At 47.5% G+C, this 24,353-nt stretch overlaps 1 protein-coding gene and 1 pseudogene across 2 annotated transcripts in view; both read right to left on the bottom strand.

Moving 5' to 3' along the window:
• Window positions 1-22,294, bottom strand: part of LOC147084943 (immunoglobulin superfamily member 1-like) — a 39,144-nt gene extending 16,850 nt beyond the window's left edge. The window contains exons 1-3 of one of the 2 annotated variants that reach the window (XM_085979635.1): window positions 21,135-22,294; window positions 18,628-18,927; window positions 6,399-6,692 (exon numbers count right to left, since the gene is read on the bottom strand). In XM_085979635.1, coding sequence (XP_085835761.1) covers window positions 6,399-6,692; window positions 18,628-18,927; window positions 21,135-21,384 — 844 coding nt within the window. In that variant the 5' untranslated portion in view covers window positions 21,385-22,294. The remainder of the gene's footprint in view (window positions 1-6,398; window positions 6,693-18,627; window positions 18,928-21,134) is intronic. The other variant, XM_085979636.1, reaches the window with a different exon arrangement.
• LOC147084944 (uncharacterized) lies at window positions 393-2,774 on the bottom strand (annotated as a pseudogene).
• Window positions 22,295-24,353: the final 2,059 nt, after the last annotated feature.

Below are 24,353 nucleotides of genomic sequence, written 5' to 3'. Positions count from 1 at the left end.
AGCTTTCGGAGCGATGCTCCTTCGTTGGGTGAAGTGGAGAGATGCATATAGGCACAGCATATATAGTCAGGCAATACTGCCAGACGATTACAGGTAATCTTTCTAACTGCCCTTTATCACACCTCGGCAGAGATATAATTACAGCAATCAAAGGTGTGAATGGTGTCCAAACAGGTCAGTCAGGAAAACATTACATCAAAGAACAATGAGTGCGGTCACAAGGGGTCAAATGTTGCAGATGCTGGGGTCTGTATGAGAAACAAAAAACAAACAAAAATACAATTAAATTTTTTTTTTTTCTTGGCTGGAAATCACAGCAGCTCCGGCCGCATCTGTGTAGAGAGAACAAGCCAATGACGACTCGAGTTTGGATGACTCTATGTCAGGTGGGGTTACATGTAGCGTGACATGAACCCAAATCCCGGTTGAGGCCGTCCCCATGAGTGCGGAACTTGGCTATCAGTTTCTGCTCGACGATTTTCCATTGTCGTGTGTCTCGGAGGCCGCCTTGGAGAATGCTTACCCGAAGATCGTAGGCTGAATGTCCTTGACTGCTGAAGTGTTCCCCGACTGGGAGGGAACACTCATGCCTGGCGATTGTTGTGCGGTGTCCATTCATCCATTGTCGCAGTGTCTGCATGGTCTCACCGATGTAACATGCTCCGGGGCATCCTTTCCTGCAACGTATGAGGTAGACAACTTTGGCCGAGTCACCTGAGTATGTACCATGTACCTGGTGGGTGGTGTCCACACGTGTGAAGATGGTATCCATGTTGATGATCTGTCATATACTGCAGAGGTTGCCGTGGCAGGGTTGTGTGGTGTCGTGGTCACTGTTCTTCTGAAATCTGGGTAATTTGCTGCGAACGATGGTCTGTTGGAGCATAGGCGGCTGTTTGAAGGTGAGTAGTGGAGGCATGGGGATGGCCTTAGCGAGGTTTTCATCGTCATCGATAACATGTTGCAGGCTGCAAAGAACATGGCGTAGTTTCTCCACTCCGGGGAAGTACTGGACGACGAAGGGTACTCTGTTGGTTGTGTCCCGTGTTTGTCTTTTGAGGAGGTCTATGCGATTTTTCGCTGTGGCCCATTGGAACTGTTGACCGAAGAGTCGAGCATCATATCCCGTTCTTACAAGGGCGGCGTTCAGCGTCTGTAGGATTCCATCGCGTTTCTCCTCGTCTGAGCAGATCCTGTGTATTCACAGGGCTTTTCCATAAGGGATGGCTTCTTTAATGTGGTTCGGGTGGAAGCTGGAGCAGTGGCGCATCGTGAGGTTTTCCGTGGGCTTGCGGTAGAGTGAAGTGCTGAGGTATCCATCTTTGATGGAGGTTCGTGTGTCCAAAAATGAAACCGATTCTGAGGAGTAGTCCATGGTGAGTTTGATGGTGGGATGGAACTTGTTGATCTTATCGTGTAGTCTTTTCAGTGATTCTTCACCGTAGGTACATAGGAAGAAAATGTCATAGACTCATAGAGTCATAGAGTAATACAGCACGGATAGAGGCCCTTCGGCCCATCGTGTCCATGCCGGCCATCAAGCCCTGTCTAATCTAATCCCATATTCCAGCATTTGGCCCGTAGCCTTGTATGCTATGGCATTTCAAATGCTCATCCAAATGCTTCTTAAATGTTGTGAGGGTTTCTGCCTCCACAACCCTTTCAGGCAGTGAGTTCCAGACTCCAACCACCCTCTGGGTGAAAAAGTTCTTTCTCAAATCCCCTCTAAACCTCCCGCCCTTTACCTTGAATCTATGCCCCCTAGTTCTTGACCCCTCTACTAAGGGGAAAAGCTCCTCAGCATCCATCCTATCTATGCCCCTCACAATTTTGTACACCTCAATCATGTCCCCCCTCAGCCTCCTCTGCTCCAAGGAAAACAAACCCAATCTGCCCAGTCTCTCTTCATAGCTGAAGCGCTCCAGCCCTGGTAACATCCTGGTGAACCTCCTCTGCACCCTCTCTAACGCGATCACATCTTTCCTGTAGTGTGGCGACCAGAACTGCACACAGTATTCCAGCTGTGGCCTAACCAGTGTTTTATACAGCTCCATCATAACCTCCTTGCTCTTATATTCTATGCCTCGGCTAATGAAGGCAAGTATCCCATATGCCTTTTTTACCACCTTATCCACCTGTTCCGCCGCCTTCAGGGATCTGTGTACCTGCACACCCAGATCCCTCTGACCCTCCGTCTTGCCTAGGGTCTTTCCCTTCATTGTGTATTCCCTTGCCTTGTTAGACCCCCCAAAGTGCATCACCTCGCACTTTTCCGGGTTAAATTCCATTTGCCACTGTTCCGCCCATCTGACCAACCCATCTATATCGTTCTGCAGACTGAGGCTACCCTCCTCGCTATTTACCACCCTACCAATTTTAGTATCATCCGCGAATTTACTGATCATACCCTTTACATTCATATCCAAGTCATTAATGTAGACCACAAACAGCGAGGGACCCAGCACCGATCCCTGTGGTACCCCACTGGCCACAGGTTTCCAGTCACAAAAACAACCTTCGACCATCACCCTCTGCCTTCTGCCACTAAGCCAGTTTTGTATCCAATGTGCCAAGGCACCCTGGATTCCATGGGCTCTTACCTTCTTGACCAGTCTCCTGTGCGGGACTTTATCGGTGTCGTCGAAGTATCTGGTGTTTTGCGTTGCTAAGAGGTCCTGTGCAGTGAAGAAGTCTTGCTCAAACTTGTGCATGAAGATGTTGGCGTTTTGGGGAGCGAATTTGATCCTCATGGCTGTTCCGTGTGTTTGGGTAAAGAACAGGTTGTCGAAGGTGAAGACATTGTGGTCAAGGATGAAGTGGATGAGTTGTAGGATGGCGTCTGGAGATTGGCTGTTGCTGCCCCACCACCAAAATGGACCCCATCGGTCTCGTGGCAGACACAGAGGAATTCATCAGGAGAATGAGGCTCCAGGAATTATTCCACAAATCCCAAGATATCAGCAGCGAACCCAATGAGAGAATCAATGATCCAGAACAGTAGACAGAGGGATCCGCAGTGCAGCAACCGAAGAAGAAAAAGTCAAATTAGACCCCTCCGGAGGGTCGCTGCCCTAAGCTTGACATGTATGCTCAAGCTGTCAGGAGATGCATCAATGCCAGATTCATCAGCCGCACTCACAAACAGTCCAGAATATCACCCGAGCACAACGCAACACCATCCACGCTCTCAAGACCAACTGCAACATCGTCATCAAACCAGCAGACAAAGGAGGAGCCATCACCATACAGAACAGAACGGACTATTGCAAAGAAGCATACCGACAGCTGGACAACCAGGAACACTACAGACAGTTACCCGCAGATCCGACCAAAAAATACACCCGCCAACTCAACAGACTGATCAAGACCTCCGATCCAGACCTTCAAAGCTTCCTACATGCTCTCATCCCACGTACTCCCCGCATGGGCGAGTTCTACTGCCTCCCAAAGATACACAAAGCCAACACACCCGGACGTCCTATCATATCAGGCAACGGAACCCTGTGTGAGAATCTCTCTGGATACATCGAGGGCATCCTGAAACCCATCGTACAGGGAAGCCCCAGCTTCTGTCGTGACATAACAGACTTCTTACAGAAACTCAGCACCCACGGACCAGTTGAACCAGGAACACTCCTCACCACAATGGACGTCTCGGCACACTACACCAGTATCCCCCACGATGACGGCATCGCTGCGACAGCCTCGGTACTCAACACCAACAAACAGCCAAAGCAAAATCGTCGAGCAGAAACTGATAGCCAAGTTCTGCACTCATGAGGATGGCCTCAACTGGGATCTTTGTTTCATGTCACACTACATGTAACCCCACCTGACCTAGAGTCATCCAGACCCGAGTCGGCATTGGCTTGTTCTCTCTACACAGTTGCGGTCGGACCTGCTGTGATTTCCAGCCAAATAATTTTTTTTTTTTTTTGTATTTTTGTTTGTTTTATGTTTTTCATACAGACACCAGCATCTGCAACATTTGACCCCTTGTGACCCCACCTCATTGTTCTTTGATGTAATGTTTTCCTGACTGACCTGTTTGGACACCATTCACAACTTTGATTGCTGTTATTGTATCTCTGCGGAGGTGTGATAAAGAGCAGTTAGAAAGATTACCTGTAATCATCTGGCAGTATTCTCTGACTATATATGCTGTGCCTATATGCATCTCTCCACTTCACCTGATGAAGGAGCAGCGCTCCGAAAGCTTGTGATTTCAAATAAAGCTGTTGGACTATAACCTGGTGTTGTGTGAATTCTTACATTTGCCCACCCCAGTCCAACACCGGCATCTCCACATCATTCAGTATCGTGGCTGATCTACGACCTCTACTCCACTTTCCCTGGCTGATCCCCCTATCCCCTGATTCCCCTGAAGTGCAAAAATCGATCTAACACAGCTTTGAGTATACTAACCCTTTCAGCATCCACATCTCTTCGGGGTAGTTACCTCCAAAGATTCGCAAGCATCTGAGTAAAAAAAAATCACCTCATCTCAGTATTAAATGGCCGAACCCTTATCCTGTGTCTATGCCCAGTGGTTCTAAACTCATCAGCCAGGGGAAACAACCTCTCAGCATCTACCCTGTAAACGCACCTCAGAATTTTATATCTTTCAATGAGATCACTTCTCATTTTTCTAAACGCCTCAGAGTCTATTCAATCTCTCCTCAGAGGACAACCCTCATAAATAGCTTTGTATCATCAGGAAACTTGGATACATTACACTTGGTCCCGTCAGCTAAGTCATTACGATAGATTGCAAATAGTTGAGGTCCAAGCTCTGATCCTTGCGGCACCCCAATAGTTACAGCCTGCCCACTAGAAAATTACCCGTTTATCCCTACCTACTGCTTTCTTTCCATTAACCAATCCTCTATCCATGTGACTATATTACCCACAACCCCATGAGCCCTAAGCTTGTGTAATAACCTTTTATGTGTCATGTTATCCAGTACCTTTTTGGAAAGCCAAATATAATACCTCCATGGTTCCACTTTATCTACCCTGCTAGGTACATCCTCTCATAAATTTGCAAAACACAACTTACCTTTCACAAATCCATGTTGACTCTGCAATATCATGTTATGATTTTCTAAGTCACTTGATACCACTTCTGTAATAATGGAATCCATCAGTTTCCCGATGACTGATATCAGGCTAACTGTCATGTAGTTACCTGTGTTCTCTCTCCCATCTTTTTTGAATAGCAGGGTTAGATTGCATACCTTCAAATCCACTTGGGACTGTTCCAGAATCTACGTAATTTTGAACGCTCACAACCAATGTATCGGCTATCTCTACAGACACTTCCTTTAGAACACCAGGATGTAGGCCATTAGCTGCAGGGATGTTTCGGCTTTTAGTCATTATAGTTTCTCAAGACCTTTTTCTTTACTGATATTAATTTCTTTAAGTCCCTCACTCGTATTAACCCCTTGGTTCCCCACTATTTTTGGTATGAAGTGCAAATATATGCAACAGGCATGCCGGAAATTTTTCTAACAAATTTAAAATGAATGACTTTCTAATAATGAACAAAGAAGATGGAGGCAAGATAGAAAAGAGCTCAAATCATTAACTTCTCAGCGTCTGATGGTATTTCTGGCAGATTACCATCAGAGAGTCAGGAGGTGGAAAATTCACCTTACTATTGAACTGAAATTGGACTGTAAAGCTCAAATATCATATGACATAAAGACACATAATGATGCATATTGTTATTTTGAAATAAGTTTCGAATAAAGCCATGCCAGTGGGAGATGCAGAACGTTGTGAAGGAAATTCCAATGGGGGGGCCGCAACAATCTATAGCTCAAAGCATCCTGAAGTGGGGTGTGATCAAAATAGTTGCAGAGTAATTTGCTTTATGAATCTCTTTTCACTCTGCCAATATGTCGCAGCATCAGCTGGTAGTGTTCAGTACAAGTAAATCCGGACTATTATTTTACATTAAATTGCAACAGTTACAGAAGCGGGCCAAGGCCAAAATTAATAAATTGAACGGGCCGAGTTGAAAACGGGCGCCCATTATAAAAAAACAATTAATTTCCCATTCCATTGAAGTCAATAGCAGGGAAATTGGGCGGGACTTATTGTGAACGCCCCATTCGAAAGCGGTCATTTTGACTTTTGCTCTAAGCAAATTTATCTCCATAGAGTGATCAACGATTTGGACCAAAATCCAGAAACATTATGCTCCACAGTTCAAAATATACTTTTCTTGTGCCACTGGACGAATTGTATGTTTCATTTCCAAACCTGTATAAGCTAGCATTTTGCATTAGTGAAATTGCTGTTGTATCATCAAACACTTTTAAAGCCCAGATTTAAATTAATATTTGCATAAAATATTACATTATTAAAGGAATATGACGATGGCTTCCTACCAACTACAGTTAGCTTCACCGGATCGCTTCCTGCTGAATCTCTCCAATCGCCATTGTTGCTTGTACTACAGACGCAATGATAGATCGCAGTATCCTTTTTCCTTGCATTCTCGATGACAAATGTCGCATTGTAAGAATCCTCGGGGGTTTCACGGTAGCCATTGGAATCTTGCTCTTTGAAGAATTCATGTCTGAGACCTGGAATCTGAGAACTGCAGATGAATGAAACGCCTTCTCCGCGTACAACCTCGCCCGTTGGAGGGTCCACTGAGAGTGTTGGCTTGGGTATTGAATCTGAGTAACACAAGAGCAGGAACACCGTTAATAATTGACTCTTGAGAATCACTTTACTGGTATTTCAGTTTTAAAGTTATCTCTATTCTTGAAGCGATGTGTCTCAGGTTCAGGAATACAAATATATTTATTAACGTGCATACTGTACATTTATACAGACAAGCATAGGTCTATTATTCGGCTAATGATCATTTAGGAAATGCAGTAGGCCATTCTTCCACCTTGAACCTGCTCCGCCATGGGATGACATCATAACTGATGGCTATCCATAATCCCTCCAGCCGCCATTGCTCCATATCCCTTCATGATATTGGCTAGCAAAAATATATCGATATCAGATTTAAAATAATTAATTGAGCTAGCATCTTGCTTTTTATGGCATAAAGTTCCACACTTCGACCACTCTTTGCTTGAAGATGTGTTTCCTCATTCGTTCTCTCCTTAATGGCCTGGCTCTGATTTGAAGATTATGTCCACTTGTCTGAGATTCCCTCCGCAGCAGAGAATATTTATCTCTATCTACCCTATCAATTCCTTTCCAGATCCTAAAGATCTCAAGCAAATCACTCCTTAACCTTCTACATTTCAGGAGATACAAGCCTAGTTTACGTAATCTGTCCTTCTAAGCTGAGTGCCTGACCCCTGGTAACAGTCTGGCGAATCTGCACTGCAGTCGTTCCAATGCTTTCTAAGGTATGGTGCCCTGAACTGTACACAAAACTGCAGTTGTGCTCTTTACAGGGCTGTCGATAGCTGTCGCAAAACTTCCGCTTCTGGAAGCAATTTATGCGTAATGTAAGCAAAATGTTTGATATATATATATATATGCAGTAATATGAATTAAACATTTTCTATTCGTATAAATGTAGGTATTATAATGACACAGTAACAATACAAAGTTTTTAAATGTTAAACTGTTAAACTATGAAATGAAATTATCAAGGAATATTAAAAAATGTAAAATATTTTACATACACCTCCATTAAAGAGGAAGGTTGGGATGTGAATAGGTCCATTAAGGGACAGACAGTAAAATGCTATAGTTAAAGGTAGAGAGATGTCAGAAATATTAAATAATTATTTTGCTTCAGTATTTACCAGTGATATAGAACAGGTGACATGATATTGGATGATGAGATGATTAATGACATAAGTGCACTTAAAATAAAAGGAGGGGCGGTATTAAATAAACTAATCAAACTGAAAGAGGATAAAATCGCTGGTCCGGATATTTTGTATCTGTGCATTTTAAAAGCATCTGGGGAAGTGATAGCAGAGGCATTACTATACATTTTTAATAATTCGTTAGAAAAAGGTGTATTGTCAGAGGACAGGCGGATAGCAAAAATAATGCCTATAATTAAGAAGGGCGATATAAATTTCCAGAGAATTATAGACCAGTCAGCTTAAAATTGGTGGTAGGAATAATAATGGAATCCCTATTAAGGATAAAATAGAAAAACATCCAGAAACCAAAAGCATAGCAAAGTATATTTAGCCTGAATTTCAAAAGGGAAAGTCTGGCTTGAGCAAAGTCATTGAATTTTTTGAAGTGGTAACAGAGAGAGTAGACAATGGTAATGCAGTGTATTTAATTTACATACATTTTCAAAAGACCTTCGTTAACGTACCCCATAATACTCTGAAGAGAGAGTAGGGGTAAAAGGTGACTATTCATAGTGGCAGAAGATGGATAGTGATGTTCCACAAGGAGCAGTGTTTGGACCACCGTTGTTCACAATTTATATTAATGATTTGTAAATTGGAATCAAAAACATGGCTTGCCCATAAATTCCGATGCCTACGGGTATGTACGAACTGTGGACACACATGTAGAGACCACAGAAGTGCCAGATTCAGGCATGCGCTGAAAAGCTGCACTTCCGAACCATCAAGTATCCTTTTGACAGCTTGCAGGCCTGCCCTGGAGAAGGATCTCTGCGGGCGGAGAGGTCTGCTTTCTGCAGAACCTCCGTCCGCTGAAATCCTTTAAAAAATCTTACGCCTGGTAAAAGCAGCTTTTACCAGCATAGGAGTTTAAAAAATAAAAAAATATTTTTTCACTCAGTTATACTGTAAAAATACTTTTAAAAAAAAGTAAGTTTATGTTTAGCCCTGTAAAAAATGTAATTATTTTTTTCAATAAATTTAAATTTTTGTTTAAAATATTTAATTTAATGCAATTTTTACTCATTTTATAAACATGATTTTTAAAAAAATATTTAATGTTGTAGTGTCTCTTTACAGTGACCCCATTCATACTTTTGACAGGTCTACCTGTTAAAAGTATGAAGGGGGTTTCCCTTCTCCCGTTGGCTCGCCTGGCTCATGTGATCCCAGGGACGCTTGCGAACTGCCTGCGCCCCTTGGGTACTTGGGATACTGTGCCCGCGCACCAGGAGAGGCCCAGAAGTGGAAGAGCCCGGAACTTGGGAGCCCTCAGGTAAGGGCGTAGATTTTTTTTCCCGATAGGTTTCATCCGCACGCAGGATGCCTCTAATCGTAATTTACCGGCCATTATTATGAAGGTTGAACCCATGCTTATGGGTGGAATCCATCAAATGGAGGTGAGCGATTTACTTTTTCAAATATTTTACAATCAACGATTCAAATGTAGCCCTTGTTAATATTATGTCTGCCAATCTGGAACACATCAATTCACCTGCTTACACAAAAAGAAAAGGCTGCAGAAGCTGGAAATCTGCAATAAAAACAGAAAGCTGGATATACTCAGCAGGTCAGGCAGCATCTGTGAAGAAAGAAACAGAGTTAACGTTGCAGTGAGATGACCTTTCTTCAGAACTGGAAAAAAACAGGAAATAGAACAGATTGTTAAGCAAGTGTAGGGGCTGGGAAAGGGGGTAGTAGATGAAATAACAAAAGGGAAGCTCTGTGTTGGGATAAAAGGCAGGAGAGGTTAAGAGACATTGGCCTAGAAATTGGGTATAGCCCCGCTTGGGGCGTTAGAATTGGCGCTGCGCAAAGTTCTTGGCCTAGAAATTCAGTTGGTTGTGCCAGCAGTTAGCGCCTTAAGAGAAGTGAATTTTGGGCGGTATGCATGTAGCGCCCGGGCGCAGCGCAGTTTGTGCCTCGCCCCAAATTAAGTGGACCCTTTGCGCTAGCGTAAAGTTTAGCGCCCGCCCGGCTGCGCGTGCAGAAAATGACGTCACATCCTCATGCAACGCCCTTTGCGCGCCCCGATTCCAAACTTCAGTTGGGCCGCCCCATTGTGCGGCTGGCGGCCAGAGCGTTTGTAAAATGGAACGCAACACAGCCGACGCGGGCCCCGGGGAGTGCAAATTAAAGGGCACGTACCCTGCAGTATAAAGGGCAGTCATTTTGCAGCAAACACTCTTGTGCAACGGATTTCTGGACACACAACAAGGAGGAGCGCTAACTGGTTTCGTGCAGCAATAGCTCAGGTATTTTTGGACTCAGGCCAAAGCGCTGCTAGTGCCCTGTTGGAAATTTGACTGTTTGCCAGCATTTGATGGGGGCTGCATGGGGTGCCAACGCAGAGTTTCAGCGCCATGTGCGTAGGGCTCGCAGACGCGGTGTCAGAGGGGCAGCCCTGGCTAGAGGCAGAGTGGGCAACAGGCGTCGGCAACATAGGCCTTACTCAGTCTGGGTATACCGCCAGCAGCACTCCTACCTCACCATGAGTGGCGCGCGATGTGTAAGAAGGCTGAGATTCCGAAAGGAGGTGGTTGCAGAGATCTGCCACCTGCTTCGCAGAGATCTGCGTCCAAAGCTCAGATGCAGGACGTCTCTGTCGGTGGAAGTGAAGGTGACGGTGGCATTGAACTTCTATGCCACCGGCTCCTTCCAATCTGCTGTTGGGGACATAGCAAACATATCCCAGTTCGGCGTGCATCGCTGCATCCGCCAGGTGACCGATGCCCTTTTCAGAAGGAGACGCCAATTCATCTCCTTCCCCATGGCCCTGGAGAGCCAGCATCAGCGTGCAGTGGGATTTGCTAGACTCGCGGCCTTCCCCTTGGTGCAGGGCACCATTCACTGTACGCATGTGGTTTTGCGGGCACCTCTGGAGCATGGCGAGCAGTATCGCAACCGGAAGGGCTACCATTCTCTCAATGTACAGCTGGTGTGTGACCACAAGCAGCGCATCCTGGCTGTCAATGCCTGCTTTCCAGGCAGCTGCCACGATGCCTTTATCCTGCGGCAGAGCACTGTGCATGACATGTTCGAGGCACAGCCTCCCCCAAGAGGAAGGCTACTCGGGGACAAACGTTATCCTTTGTTTACCTGGCCCATGACACCGCTCCGCGTGCCCAGGACCGCTGCTGAAGAGGCATACAACGAGAGCCATCAAAGGAGCAGAAACATCATCGAGCAAACTATTGGGGTCCTCAAGAGCGGTTCCGCTGCCTTGATCATTCCGGCGGATCTCTGCAGTATTCGCCGCAACGGGTCTCCCAATTTGTCGTAGTTTGCTGCATGCTACACAACCTGGCTCTCCGCAGGATTCAGGCACTGCCACCTGACGTTGGACCACCACCTCAGGAGGAGGAGCAGGAGGAGCAGGAGGAGGAGGAGGGGAAGGAGGAGTACGTTCCCAGGAGGGAGCGACAAGGTCCAAGGGCCGTCCGTCACCAGCTTATTGAACGTAACTTCTAAGCCCCCTGTCAGGGAATGCCTTGTGGCCATGAAGCAAGATGAATGCAGCCGCTCCACAAGCCCTCAGCCGGTGAAGGCAACAAAGACTAACAAGAACAACCATGGACACTGTCTGATTAAAGATAAATTTATATTTGACAAAAATGAAACCCCTTCCCACATGAATCCCAAAAACAATCACCGGCCCCCACAAAAAGTGTAACAAATGACTCACTCCCACAACCTGGGGAGGAGTAACTCCACATTTGAACAAACCAGGCCTCAGCCTTGGCCTTAACGCAAAAAACATACCCATAAACAAAGCAACCATGGGCAAAATAAAGATGTCCACCGCCATATAAAATGAAAGCTGGTCACACCCTCTACTTAGTGGCCCACGAGGGCGAGACCTTGTCCAGCCTTTTGACGCCCCTGCCCGGCCTGCTGCTCCTCCGCAAGCTCTGCCCAGTGGCTGCTGCGAGGCTGGGGGAAGGCGCCTGAGGGTCAGATGTCCTTCCGCCAGATGGCCTTGGGGGGGCGGCCTACATGGGCTTTGGGCCTCGAGGGGCCGGCTGTTGATTGGCGCACATGTGCATGGCCACCATCAGCTCCAGTCGCTTGCCGTTGACGCTCCACTGGGGGAGTGGCGGCGACGGATGGTGCAATGTGGGCAAGCTGGCATATTGGAGGCGCTGGCTGGTGATGTCACATGCTGGCACTCGCCCGGGCATGCACTGAATGATCTGCACCAATCAGTCGAAGGGCGGATCGCTTTGCTGCTGCAGCGCGGCGTGTGTCCTGGCGATGTCTGGCTGAGGCAGCGCGTGTGGCAGCAGTGAGTGCCCCTGTTGCCCTGCTCTGCGCCCGCATCACATCCGCCACTGACTTGACGGCATCAGCCAGTGACTCCATCGCCGGAGACATCCGTTCCACTACCTCCATCATCATCTGGCCACTCTCGGCATTTGATGCCCCAAACTCCCGCACACTGGTCGCCAGCGACTCGATGGCCTCAGGCATCTGTCCCACCACCTGCATGAGCTCTGTGTGGCGGTGGTCCGAATCATCGGCCGTTTGGTCCAGCTGGCGCACCTCCTCCGAGGTGAAGGTGGCCGGACTGGAGGCGGGACTCTCCCGCTGGGGAGCAGGGGTCCGAGCTAGGCGACCCTTGGCACGTTGCTGGCGCCGAATGTCCGCAGCAGCTGCACTCCCCTCTGATGCTTCCCCCCTCTGGGGGGAAGGCCGCGGCCCACCCGCAGCCCTCCTGGGTGGCTGGACGCCACTGGTCCCAGCAGCTGCACTCCCCTCCGAAAGTTGCTCCAGGCTCTCGTCCAGGGAAGACGTGTCCAACACTTCGCCCTCTGCTGCGGGACCTGAGTCCTCCCCTGATGGTCCGGGTTGCTCTTCCTCCTCCTCCTCCTCCTCCTCCTCCTGTTCGGAGGGGCTGTCACTGGCAGCTTCAGGGAGCTCTTCGTCACCAGCTGAAAGCAGGAAGGCACAAGAGTAGCTTCAGAGTGAGGAGTGGGCGTCAGCGAGGGTGTCATGACTGGTGGCATTCAGCGCATTGGTGGCACAGTGGCAAAGGAGGTAGCTCGGATGCGCAAGTGTGATGAGAGAGGGCCAAAAGGCGAGGTCCTTACCATTGCCGGGCAGCGGAGGGTCGGCTTCTCCGCACGCTCTGGGCACAATCACGCGGCCTCCCATGAGGCCACTCACATGCTCCTCCAGGGGAGTGAGCTTCTGGAACTTGGCGCGGACTCCCCCAGTGGTGTCACGGCGCTTGCGATTATTGGCAAGTTTAGCCTGCAAGAGAAAGGACGGGCTCTAAGTACGGTGTGTAGCTGTGACGTAGTGTGCACTGCCTCCCATGGTGGAATAGCTTGGCCAGAGTGTAGCCCTGATCTAGTGTGCACTGCCTCTCATGGTGGAATAGCTTGGCCAGAGTGTCGCCCTCATCTAGTGTGCACTGCCTCTCATGGTGGAATAGCTTGGCCAGTGTGTAAAGTGCAGAATGTGCAATTGATGCTCATGACTGTCCCAAAGCTGCTGGCTGAGGGCTGCCCATTAGGCCTTTCAGGTCCCTTTGCCCATCATGTCAGGTGTACATGCAAGAATGAGGAGGAGAGTGGAAAGGGTACTCACCCTGACAATCCTGGTCAGGTCATTGTATTTCTTCCGACATTGCACCTTGTCCCTGGGGGCATCGCCGTAGGACGACACCCTGGTGGCGATCTCCCTCCAGGCTTTGGTGTAGACGCGGTGGGTGGGATTCCTGCCATTGTCTGGGAACAAGATCCTGCGCCTCTTCTCCAATGCTGTCAGCATGATATCCAGATCACGCTCTGAGAAGCGCAGGGCACGCTCACGGGCCTTATCATGCATTGCCATGGCTCCTTGGCCTCAGCAGCAGTGTTGAGGCCTAGCTTGAAAGCTGCAGTGTGCAGGGCGTGGCAGCAGACCAAATCGTCCCTTCCCCCTTTAAGAGCTGGCCGGTGCCACGGGGTCTGCTGTCAATCAAAAAATGACCGCACCCGCGCTGCGCCCCGCCACGGTGCTATCCCTCTGCACCGCCGGCTTAGCACCTAAAGATAGTCGTGTAACGCCTCTTTCAGCGCTCCAGCAACCTCTTAGGGCAAAGCAACTGAATTTCGGCGAAGGGGGCGCAGCTTTGGGGCGGGTGCTAAAGTCGGGCGGGCGCTAACGTAAGCACCCCAAAACTGGCTATACTGAATTTCTGGGCCTATAGCTAGATGCAACTTATCGCCACCTCGCGCAATATTGGGTTGCAGCGCCCCAAAGGTGATTGAGGCAGGAGTTCAGGCGTTACACGGGGCTCCTAAGGCGCCAAACTTCCGGGGCAACCCAGTATCACGGCGGACGGGCGCACCACAGGTGCTATCAATTACTGATGATGAAGAGACGTCCAGGCGCCAGCCAGCTCTTAAAGGGGTGGGTCAGTCAGCTTCAGCATCCACACTCTGCGCCTTGCAGGCCTCAGAATCGGCGCAGGCCATTCTCTGGTGCTAAAAACTTGGACCAGATGGAGAAGGTGAGACAGAGAGCAGAGCGCTTCACCAATGAGGCTCTGGAGCAATTGGTGGCCGCAGTGGAGCGCCGGCGAGATGTGCTCTACCCAGACAATGGCAGGAGGCCAAATCATAAGGACTACCGACGAGCTTGGAGGGATGTATGCCAGAGGGTCAACTCCAGCAGCATGGTGACCAGGAGCCCTGTCCAATGCAGAAAGAAATTCAGTGACCTCACTCGGGTCGTGAGGGTGAGTGTTGTTTCTGCAAACTTCTGCATCCCTTCATTTGCACCTGACTTTATGGCTACAGGGTGGGCTGTGCCCCATTGGCCATCTGCCAGCAAGCACCCATGGCCCTTTCTGGGCACACACATGCACATTTGACTCAAGGCATCATGTAAGGCCTCTTCCACCATGGGGGGCATGAGGTGATCACTTAGGGCATCATGTAACATCACCTCCCCTCATTTACCCTGCAGTCCAAGCTGGCAAGGATTTGCAAAGACAAGCTTCGCACCGGTGGAGGTCCTCCTCAAGCGGTCACTCTCACGGATCTCGAGGAGAGAGTCCACCAGATTCTTGGAGAACGCCTGAGTGGTCCTGTAAGCACTGCAGCTGCCGACCCCATTGTCGACAGCGATGGTAAGGTTCGCACATTTTACAGCTGTCTCCTTCCACTTGTTCCCCCCGCCAGCATGCTTTCACACTGTGGTCCCATGTCATAGCCTTGACGCAATCTTGCAACCCTTGCTGCCAAGCTGTCCTTTTGCTAAATCCACTCTTCCTCCTCCCTGCTTTCAGATGCTGCATCACCAGCTCGGGACCCGGGCCCTCAAGCTGCCAGTGCCAGTGCCTCCGGAGGCGACGATCAGGAGGAAGCCGGACCACCCGTTCCAGCCTCAGGGGAGCCTACACATCTGGAGACTGGGGATAGTAGTTCCCTGGAGAGGAGGGGGGGCTCTGATGAGGAGCCAGTTACCGGAAGCAGCAGCCTGCAGCAACGCGAGGGGGGTAGGGAAGTTCGGGACCCGCGGCTCACCGGAGGGCAAGGCAGGGCACGATGACTGCTGCATAGAGTGCAGAGGACATGCATAGCCGAGCCGAAATGAGCACCCAGGCCCGGATCAGGCACACTGAGCTTATGGCTGCAGTGGGGAGTATGCCTCAGTCGATCGACACACTGGCAAAGAGTGTGCTGGACTTTGGGGCAGCAATGGTGAGGACTGTCCAGGGCTTCGAGGCCGCTATGGAAAGGACTGTCCAGAACTTCGGACAATACCTGGAAAAGTCTGTCCAGGGCTTGTCCGAGGCAGTGGAACGGACTTCTCCGGCCTTGCCAGAAGCAAAGGAAAGAACTTTCCAGGGCTTCTCCGAAGCACTGGCACCTGCCACACTTTCCTCACTGCTGCCACACAGTCACTTCCTGGCCTCGTCCACACCCAAATTGAGGCAACGCAAACTCTCACTGCTGCCACCCTATCTGCATTAGGCAGGATGACCCCGGGCCCTTCCAGCACCACAGGAGGCCATGAATCTGCGGAGCAGTCGATTTGGCGGATGATCCGAAGCGGCCCCATCAGAGAGCCAGTGTGTCGTCCAACGAATGTGCAGGTGTCCTCTCTTGGCATGTGAGCATTGCTCATGCAACCGCTGGAACGTCTACAGTGCAGCTGCCACCACTTGCAGGGCACACTGCTTCCAGCCATGCCCAGCTGCAGCAGCCAGCTTCCGCGCCCTCCAAGCCCAGAGGTCGTCCAGGCTGTCCCTCAGGGGATTCAGCGCTTCCAGATACTCAGCAGGTGTCCCCCAGCCTTGACGCAGCCTCTGGTGTGCAAATGCGGAGGAGCTGCAGGGAGGGAAGGGGCCGACCTCGAAAGAGAAGTCGGTCTCCATCAAGGGGTCAACAGTAAAGGGAGGTGCTGAGACGTCTCTTTTTTCAAATTCAAGGACGTCCACACCTGCTGTGATTGTTTGTCATGTTTTGGTTAGTCTTGCGGCTTTGCCAGAGATTTATCTGTTAGTTAGTTAGTTATGGTTTCTGTTGACCTGACGTTGTTATGGTGGAAGGAAGCAGTTTTTGGAAAATAAATATTTTTTTTTATTTACAATGGAGCTCCTGACTCTTTACAATCATGGTGGCCTTCATAGGCTTTGTGCGAACCGAAGGGCGCGGATCCAATGACACCCAGCATTCCGTCAGAGGGGCCTAGAACCGAGTCCTTATGAGCCTCTGCCGGACGGCTCTTCCAGATTCTGGAGCCCTCCCATCTTCCTCCTCCTCCTCCGCCTCCTCGTCCGCATGCTCCTCCTCCTCCTCCTCATCCACCTACTCTTCCTCCTCCTCCTCCTCCTCGTCCACCTGCTCTTCCTCCTCCTCCTGCTCCTCGACCGCCTGCTCTGCTGGACCTTGAGGGTCGGCTGGCATTGGCTGGATGCATCGAATGGCCAGGTTGTGGAGCATGCAGCAGACAACGACGATGCACGCCACTTGCTCCGGCGAGTACTCTAGGGTTCCCCCCGAATGGTCTAGACAATGGAAACGCTGCTTGAGCACAACAATTGCGTGCTCCACAATGTTCCTGGTCGCCTGATGGCTGCTGTTGTAATGCTCTTCTGCCGGGGTGCTGGGCAAAAGCAGTGGGGTCATGAGCCATGGGCAGGGAGGACAGCCCTTATCGCCAAGAAGCCAGCTTCGTGGGTGAGTCGGGGCCTCAAAAAGGTCAGCCACTGAGGTCTGCCGCAGGATGAATGCGTCGTGGCTGCTGCCAGGGAATTGTGCATTGACTGCCATGATCATCTGCCGGTGGTCACAGACAAGCTGAACATTGAGGAAGTGGAAGCCCTTGCGGTTGCGGAACTCCTCGGGATTCTGTAATGGCGCCCGCAAAGCCACGTGTGTGCAATCAATGGCCCCCTGCACCATGGGAAAGTCCGCAATAGCAGTAAAGCCCTGCACGTGCTGCCCCTGCTTCTCCAGGGTAACAGGGAAGGTGATTAACTGACGCCTCCTTCAATAGAGGACAGCTGTCACTTGCTGGATGCAGCAATGCACCGCAAATTGTGATATATTAGCTATGTCCCCAGTGGCTGCCTGAAAGGATCCGCTGGCGAAAAAGTTGAGGGCAACAGTGACTTTGACAGCCACCGACAGAGAGGTCCTGCACCGTATACGCGGCTGCAGATCTTCAGCAAGCAGGTGACACAGCTCAGTCACAACATCCTTACCAAATCTGAGCCTTCGCAGATGCTGCTCCTCCGACATGGTAATGTATGACACCTGCTGCCTGAAAACCCTGGCAGCGTAACGTCGGATTGGGCGACGTCCATTGCCCCTCCTCCTTCTGGCCAATCCCGGCCCTCTCTCCCGCCGTCTCTGTGCCCTTACCATGAGGACAGCAGCTCCCATTGTTATGCCGGACGAGCAAGATGCAGTAATCTGTAATGTTCCAACTGTTCCGGACAGGGCTGAAGGTCCCAAGTCTCTGATGGCTCAATGAGAAGATTACTATCCCACTGAAGGTCAGCAACTCTCTCCAGCAACGATCAGAATGGCCAGGCCAAATGGCTGCAGCTTTTATACTAGTGCTGTCCCCTTTAAATAGCGCCCCCTGTGTGCGAGAAGGACCTGGGAACAATCCATCCAACTGTCACTGATAGCACCAGGTGGAAAGGTTGCGGGCGCAGCCGAATATCCGGTCCGGGGCACCAAAAAGGCGTGGCACACTGAAATGACGTCGTGATCTGCTGCGCCCGCGTGCGCTTGCAAATATTAGCACCAGCGCTAAAAGGCTACTCAATATGGCAGGTGGCGCTAGATTCACTGCGCCCATCCGGAAATTGGGTAACACCCCAATTCTCGGGCTCTTTAGGCGCTAATCGCTGGCGCAACCAATCAAATTTCTAGGCCAGTAAGAGATATTCAATGCAAAAGGAGATGGTAATGGGACAGATTTAGAAACAGAGGATGGCTCTAGATCACGTGCTTGATCAATTGCTCTTGCTCTGCGCAAATTAGTATACTCATGTCACTATATTACAGCCGTGAATGCATCTCTAAAGGACTTCATTTTCTGCCGAGTGCTAGGGACATCGGAATGCGGTTATACATGAAATGTCTTTCTTCTTATTAGCTTGGTTATATCTGCTTTGTCAATAATTAGCATTGGACACTCCAAGTCAAGGCAAAAACATAACGCTTTGAAAGTAGATTGCCAAAATGTTTGCTGGGATGTTTACCTGCTCTTCATTCCTTAGTAACTAGCTTTGTAAAATCATTGAAATGCTACTCACCATCCACAGTTATCTGCACCGGATCACTGTATGGGGACATCTGTGCATTCTGGCCTATCGTTGTTTGATAACTGCATGTGTACTTTCCAGTGACACTTGTGGTTGTGATGGTGAAGGTGACCGCATGCTCAGATGCTGAGACTTCCCTTTTGTCAATGGAATTCATTCCACCTTCTCTGTATAAATAATAACTGTCGCCGTCGTAACGAGTGAGACCACTGCAGGTGAACATAACACTCTGTCGCACTCTAACTGCACCAGAGGCGGGGTCCATGGAGATTGTCGGCTTCGGGAGTTGATCTACAATACTCATAAGAAAACAAGAATTCAGAACACGGGAAGTTCATACGGCCCTTCGAGCCTGCTCCACCATAAAATACAATTTTGACTGATCAATCACCTGAACTCCACTTTTCTTGCCCGATCCCCCTAACCCTTGACTCCCCTGGCGTCCGGAAATCAATCTATCACAGCCTTGAATATACTGACAGTTTCCGCATCCATAGCCCTTTGGGGTACAGAGTCGCAACGAATAGCAAGCAACTAATTGAAAAAAAAACTCATCTCAGGCTTAAATGCCCGACCCCTTATTCTGAGACCATGTCCTCTGGTTCTAGACTCACCAGCCAGGTGAAACAACCTCTCAGCATCTACCCTGCAAACCCTCCTCAGAATCTTATATATTTCAATGAGATTGCGTCTCAATCTTCTAAATGCCAGTAAGTATATTCTAATTTATCCAATCACTCTTCATAGGACAACCCTCTTAATTACCCACCTAGTCTTGTATCATCAGCAAACTTGGAAGCAATGCACTTGGTCCCGTCATCTAAGTCATTAATATAGATTGTAAATAGCAGCTGTCCAAGCTCTGATCCTTGCAGCACCCCACTCGTTACAGCCTGCTCACCCAGAAAAATACACCTTTAACCCTACTCACTGATTTCTATCCATTCACCAATCCTCTACCCATGCTACTCTATTACCCCAACCCCATGGGCACTAACCTTATGTAATAACCTTTTACGTTGAAACTTATCGAATGCCTTTTGGACATCCAAATATACTGCATCCAATGGTTCCCCTTTATCTACCCTGCTATTTATATCCTCAAAAATCTCTAAAAAATTTCAGACACGATTTACCTTTCATAAAACCATGTTGACTCTGCCTCGCCATGTTATGATTTTCTAAGTCACTTGATACAAATTGTTTAAAAATGGAACCCAGCATTTTCTCGATGACTGATGTCAGACTAGCTTTCATGTAGTTATCTGTGCTCCCTCTCCCACCTTTCTTTAATAGCAGGGTACCTTTAAATCCACTTGTGACTGTTCTAGAATCTACAGAATTTAGAACGCTCACAACCAATGTATCGGCTATCTCTACAGGCACGTCCTTTAGAACTCTAGGATGTAGGCCATTAGCTCCAGGGAGCTCTCGGCTTTTAGTCCTTTTAGTTTCTCAAGAAGGTTTTCTTTACTGATATTAATTCCTTTAAGTTGATCACTCTTATTAGCCCCTAGGTTCCCCAATATTTTTGGTATGAAGTGAAAATATAAGCAACAAGCACGCCGGAAAAAATGTTAACAAATTTAAAATGAATGACTTTCTATTAATGAACAAAGAAGATAGAGGCAAGCTACAAAATGCTCAAATCAACAAGTTCTCAGGGCTTGATGGTGTTTCTGGCAGATTACCATCAGAGAATCAGGAGGTGGAATATTCACCTAACTATTGAACTGAACGTGGACACTAAAACACAGATATCATCTGACTTAAAGACACATAATGATGCATATTGTTATTTTGAAATAACTTTCCAATTAAACCATGCCAGTGGGAGATGCAGAACGTTGTGAATGATGTTCCAATATGTGGCACGACACTCCCAAAGCTCAAAGCATCCTGAAGGGGGATCAAAATAGTCGAAGAGCAATTTGCTTTATGAATCACTTTTCACTCTGTGAATACGCCAGAGCGTCTGCTGGTAGTGTCCAGTGCAAGTAAATGTGGACTTTAACTTTACTATAAATTGCGACAGTTAGTGAAGCAGGCCAAGGCCGAAATTAATAAATTGTTAATTTTGAAGCTGATGTCAGGAAATTCTGCATCATTCAAAGGGCTGTGATGCAAAACGGGCGCCCGTTATAAAGCGCAATTAATTTCCCATTCCATTGAAGTCAGTTGCAGGGAAAATTGGGCATGACTTATTGTGGATGCCTCATTCGAAAGCAGCCATTTTACACTTGCCCAAAGCATAATGATCTCCACAGAGTGATCAACGCATGGGACCAACATTCAGATACATTATGCTCGACAGATAAAAATATATTTTTCTTGCGCCAATGCAAGATCTAGATGTTTCATGCCAAAACGTCTATAAGCTATCATTTTGTGTTAGTTGAAATTGCTGTTTTATCATGAAACATTTTTAAAGCTCAGAGTTAAATTATTATTTGCATAAAATATTTCATTATTAAAGGAATATGACGATGGTTCATTACCAACTACAGTTAGCTTCACCGGATCACTGCGTGCTGAATCCCTCCATTTCCCATTGAGGTTTTTTCTGCACTTGCAATGATAGATCACAATATGTCTTCCGCCTGCCTTCTCAAAGACAAATGTCACGTTGTAGGAATCCTCGGGGGCGTCATGGTATCTAATGCGATATTGCTCTATGAATAATTCATATCTGCCACCTAGAATCCGAGAGCTGCAAATGAATGAAAACCTTTCTCCGCGTACAACCATACCCGTTGGAGGGTCCACGGACAGTGTTGGCTTGGGGAGCACATCTGAGTAACACGAGAGCAGGGACACCGTTATTAATTGACTCTTGATAATCACTTTACAGGTATTTCAGTTTTAAAATCCTCTCTATTCTTGAAGCGATGTGCCTTAGTTTCAGAAATACAAATATATATTATTACCATGATTATTGTACATTTATACAGACAAGCGTACATCTATTACTCTACAAATGAACATTTAGGAAGAAGAATGGGCCATTCATCCAGCTCGAAGCTGTTCCCCCATTGAAAGAGATCATAACTGATGGCCATCCATAATTCATCCAGCCGCCACTGCTCCACATCCCTTAATTCCATTGGCTAGCTAAAGTGTATCGATCGTAGATTTAAAGTAATGAATCGAGCTAGCATCTTGCTTTGTGTAGGAGAGACTTCCACACTTCTACCACTCTTTGCGTGAAGAAGTATGCCCTCACTTGTTCTCTCCTGAATGGCCTGGCTCTGATTTGAAGGTTGTGTCCCCTTGTCCTAGATTTTCTCTGCAGAAGAGATTATTCCTCTCTATCTACCCTATCAACTACTTTCAAAATCCTAAACATCTCAAGTAAATCACTCCTGAACTTTCAACATTCCAGGAAATGCAAGCCTAGTTTATGTAATCTCCCCTCCTATGATGAGCCTCGCACCCCTGGTAACTGTCTGGTGAATCTGCACTTCACTCCTTTCCATTCTTTCTAAGGAGTTGTTCCCAGAACTGTAACTAGGGCTGTGGATAGCTGTCGCAAAGCTTCCAACCCTGCAGCAAATATAAGCATAATGTAAGCATAATTTTTGATATGTATGCAGAAATATGAATGAAAAATTTCCTATCTGTCTAAATGTTGCTGCTATAATGACACATTAAACATACAACATGCTAAAATGTTAAACTATTAAACTATGAAATTTAGTGATCACAGAACAAAAAAATATAGTAAAATATTTTACATACACATAAAGTAAAAAGGAAGTTTGGGATGGGAATAGGGCCCTTATAGGATAGACAGGAAAATACCACCGGTAACGATAGAGAGATGGCAGACATATTAAATAATTATTTTGGTTCAGCATTTGCCAGGGATTTAGAACAGGTGACATGACATTGGGTGATGAGATGAGTAATGAGTTATTGGCACTTAAAATAAAAGGAGGGGCTATATTAAATAAAGTAATCAAACTGAAGGAGGATTAAACCCCTGGTCCGGATGGATTGTATCCTGTATTTTAAAGGAATCTAGGGAAGTGATAGCAGAGGCATTACTACACATCTTTAAGAATTAGTTAGAAATAGGTGTTGTGCAAGAGGAGGGCGGATGGCTAATGCAATGCCAATATTTGATAAAAGAACATATGAAATTAAGAAGTAAGAGCAGGAGTAGGCATACGGCCACTCGAGCCAGCTCCACCATTCAATAAGATCATGGCTGATCATCGAGCTAAACTCCACTTTCCCGCCCGATCTCCATACCCCTTGATTTCACTAGAGTCCAAAAATCTATCTGTCTCAGACTTCAATATACTCAAAGACTCAGCATTCACAGCCCTCTGGGGCAACGAATTCCAAAGGTTCACAACACTCTGAGTGAATAAATTCCACCTCATCTCAATCTTATGGCCTTCCCCTTATCCTGAGACTTTGCCTCCTACTCCTCGACACTCCAGGTAGGAGAAACAACCTCTCCGCATCTACCCAGTCAATCCAGTTCAGAATCTTGTATGTTTCAATGAGATCACCTCTCATTCTTCTAAACTCCAGAGAGTATCGGTCCATTCTACACAATCTCTCATCATAGGACAGCCCTCTCATCCCAGGAATCAATCTAGTGAACCTTCGTTGCACCGCCTCCAAGGCAAGTATATCCTTCCTTAGATAAGGAGACCAGAACTCTGCGCAGTATTCCTGGTTTGGTCTCACCAAGGCCCTGTACAATTGTAGCAAGATTTCCTTACTCCTATACTCCAACCCCCTTGCAATAAAGGCCAACATGCCATTTGCCTTCCTCATTGTTTGCTGTACCTGCATGCTAGCTTTCTGTGTTTCTTGCACGAGGACAACCAATCACTCTGAACACAAAAATTTGAAAGTTTCTCATCATTTAAATAATATTTTGTTTTCTATTCTTCCTTCCAAAGTGAATAACCTCACATTTCCCTACATTATACTACATCTACCACCTTACTGCCCACTCACTTAGTCTATCTAAATCCCTTTGCAGACTCTTTGTGTTCCCCTCACAGCGTACTGTCCCACATAGCTTTGTATCATTAGCAAACGTGGATATAATTCACTCGGTCCCTTCATCTAGGTCATGAACATAGATTGTAAATAGCTGAGGCCCCAACACAGATCCTTGTGGCATCCCAATAGTTACAGCCTGCCAACCTGAAAAAGATCCATTTATTCCTACTCTCTGTTTTCTGTCCGTTAACCAATCCTCTATCCATGCTACTATTTTACCCCCAACCCCATTCACACTAATCTTGTTTAATAATGTTTTATGTGGCACCTTATCGAATGCCTTTTGGAAAATCAAATATACTACATCCACTAGTTCCCCTTTATCTACCCTGCTAGTTACATCCTGAAAGAAATCTAAAGAATTGTCAAACATCAGTTCCCTTTCATTAATGCATTTGAATCTGGCTAATCATGTGATGATTTTCTAAGTGAATTGATACCACTTCCTTAACAATGGATGCCAGCATTTTCTCGACGACTGATGTCAGGTTAACTGGCCTGTAGTTCCCTGTTTTCTCTCTCCCTCGATTCTTGAATAGTGGTTTTATATTTGCGACCTTCCAATCCGGTGGGATCTCTCCCGAATCTAGGGAATTTTGGAAGATCAAAACCAATGCATCCATTAACTCTTCAGCCAGCACTTATGGAACCCTAGGTTGTCGGCCGTCAGGTCCATGGGATTTGTTGGCTTT

This window comes from Somniosus microcephalus, unplaced genomic scaffold (genome assembly GCF_052327205.1).
Source record: "Somniosus microcephalus isolate GS21.2 unplaced genomic scaffold, FLI_Smic_1.0 unresolved_chr9, whole genome shotgun sequence".
Lineage (NCBI taxonomy): Eukaryota > Metazoa > Chordata > Chondrichthyes > Squaliformes > Somniosidae > Somniosus > Somniosus microcephalus.
The sequence above is the reverse complement of the archived record's forward strand: the minus strand, read 5'-3'. Positions and strand labels throughout refer to the sequence as shown.